Source organism: Mizuhopecten yessoensis, unplaced genomic scaffold (genome assembly GCF_002113885.1).
Source record: "Mizuhopecten yessoensis strain PY_sf001 unplaced genomic scaffold, ASM211388v2 scaffold10985, whole genome shotgun sequence".
Taxonomy (NCBI): Eukaryota; Metazoa; Mollusca; class Bivalvia; order Pectinida; family Pectinidae; genus Mizuhopecten; species Mizuhopecten yessoensis.
Genome location: NW_018408820.1, coordinates 1,051,241 through 1,053,145, shown reverse-complemented (window position 1 = coordinate 1,053,145; position 1,905 = coordinate 1,051,241). Strand labels below are relative to the sequence as shown.

General features: G+C 39.7%; 1 protein-coding gene across 1 annotated transcript; it reads left to right on the top strand.

The window, feature by feature from the left end:
* LOC110464325 lies at window positions 1–651 on the top strand. The gene has a single exon (XM_021519502.1). The coding sequence runs from the start codon at window positions 1–3 to the stop codon at window positions 649–651; it is 651 nt and encodes a 216-aa protein (XP_021375177.1).
* The last annotated feature ends 1,254 nt before the right edge of the window (window positions 652–1,905 follow it).

Here is a 1,905-nt window from a genome sequence, read left to right as displayed (position 1 = left end):
ATGCGTACGGAAAGTGTTGCCTCACGGGAAGAAAGTAAAAAGTGTGAACTACATGGAGAAAATGTGATTAAGTTCTGCGTTGACCATAAACAACTATGTTGCGTGAAGTGTGAACAAGATAATCACAAGGATTGTAAAAATGTAAAGTCAATTAAAGACTACTGCCAGACATTAGGAGAAATGCCAGAAGTTGACGGAGAGAAAACATTACTGACAGATTTGAAGCAACTGATAAACGATATGCAGAAGCAAAAATGTTATTTGGAAAAGGATCAACAAATTGCTTTAGAAAAGATTTTCGAGGTAAGCAAAAGCATGAACATGTTTCTAGCAGCTCTTTCTGAAGAACTATTTGAGACTAAAGAAGGAGAACAAGATCAAATAGAAATGAAACTGCAATTATGTGAACAATTATGGGCATCAATAAAGGATTCCTTAGATTCACCACAAACATCAGTAGCTGGAGCAGATAACCTCGGGAAAATTGTTCGCTATCAGAGTAGGTGTACTCAAATAACATTCGCCGAGGATGTGGTGACACAAATTAAGAAATCTCAAAGATCGGTTCGAGTCCGATACGTGACTGACACAAGTCCTGCTAGCCTACCCCAATGTCTTGGTCGGATCGAGGCTCAGAAAGATCTTATCTAGCCCGCATGCTGAATTCGTGTTATCGTTCAGTACTGCACTTGAATCAGATACTACAAAGGACTGCGATATACTTGGCATCATTTATTTGCCGGGCGGTTACGTTGTTGTGAGCGATAAAGGTAACAGAAGTGTGAAGCTGTTTACAGATGGCGGGAATTGCCTGGAAGAGAAAAAGATGTCCGGCCATATGATATATGTATGGTAGATAACATCACTATCGGGGTGGTCCAGTACTACCCGAGCATTGTGTATTCGTTCAGAGTGGAAAATGCGAAGTTAACGCTGGTGTCGACGGGTCAAATTAAGGATGAAGAGGGGTGCAACGGTCTCACATACACCGATGAAAAGTTCATCGTGAGTTCTTCGTCAGGAAAAATGTTAAGAGTATCGGAGGACGGACAGGAAAAGGCATTATTACATAAAGCAGCATCAGTGTGCTACCATCTGACCTTTGACAGAAGATACTCCCACATCATTGCAAGCGATGGATCATCTGTTGCTGGAAAAACTGCCGTGTACAGACTGTCGGAATCAAATCCCATTGAGTTACTTCAGGTTGGACTCGTCAAAGGAGCAAAAGGAATCGACTGCGATGAAAAAGGAAATATCTATGTGTGCGGAAAGGAGTCGCACAACATTGTATATGTATCCAGTGATCGTTTTCGTGTCAGAGAACTCCTGAATCATTCTGATGGTGTAACGTGCCCTAGGGCAATATCTGTGTGTGGTGACAGGTTTATCATCAGTAACCAATCAAAGGAAAACAAGCAGAACGTACACATTTATCAATTATCTTAAATATACCAAAGCAAATACTTACATGGCGAGTTAAACAATGCTTTGTTTTAGGTGTGTGATGGAGCTAGAGAAAGTTGATTGACGATGAAGTTGAATGTGTTTGGGTGACTATGCGTTGCTTAGATTTACTTGGAGACATCGTCGATATTACTTGATAGCCTTATTGTTTTGCTGTTTCCATTTATGATTCACATTCATAACTATTGCACATATATCATTGGTCAAACAACTTTGCAGTGTAAAGTACACGACGCTGAGGTTACACTACTACATGCAAAAGTTACCAATACATTGTAATACATACTCTACTCAACGCTATAGTTGCCAATACCTTGTAATACATACTCTACTCAACGCTAAAGTTACCAATACATTGTACATTGTAATACATACTCTACTCAACGCTATAGTTACCAATACATTGTAATAAATACACTACTCAACGCTATATTTACC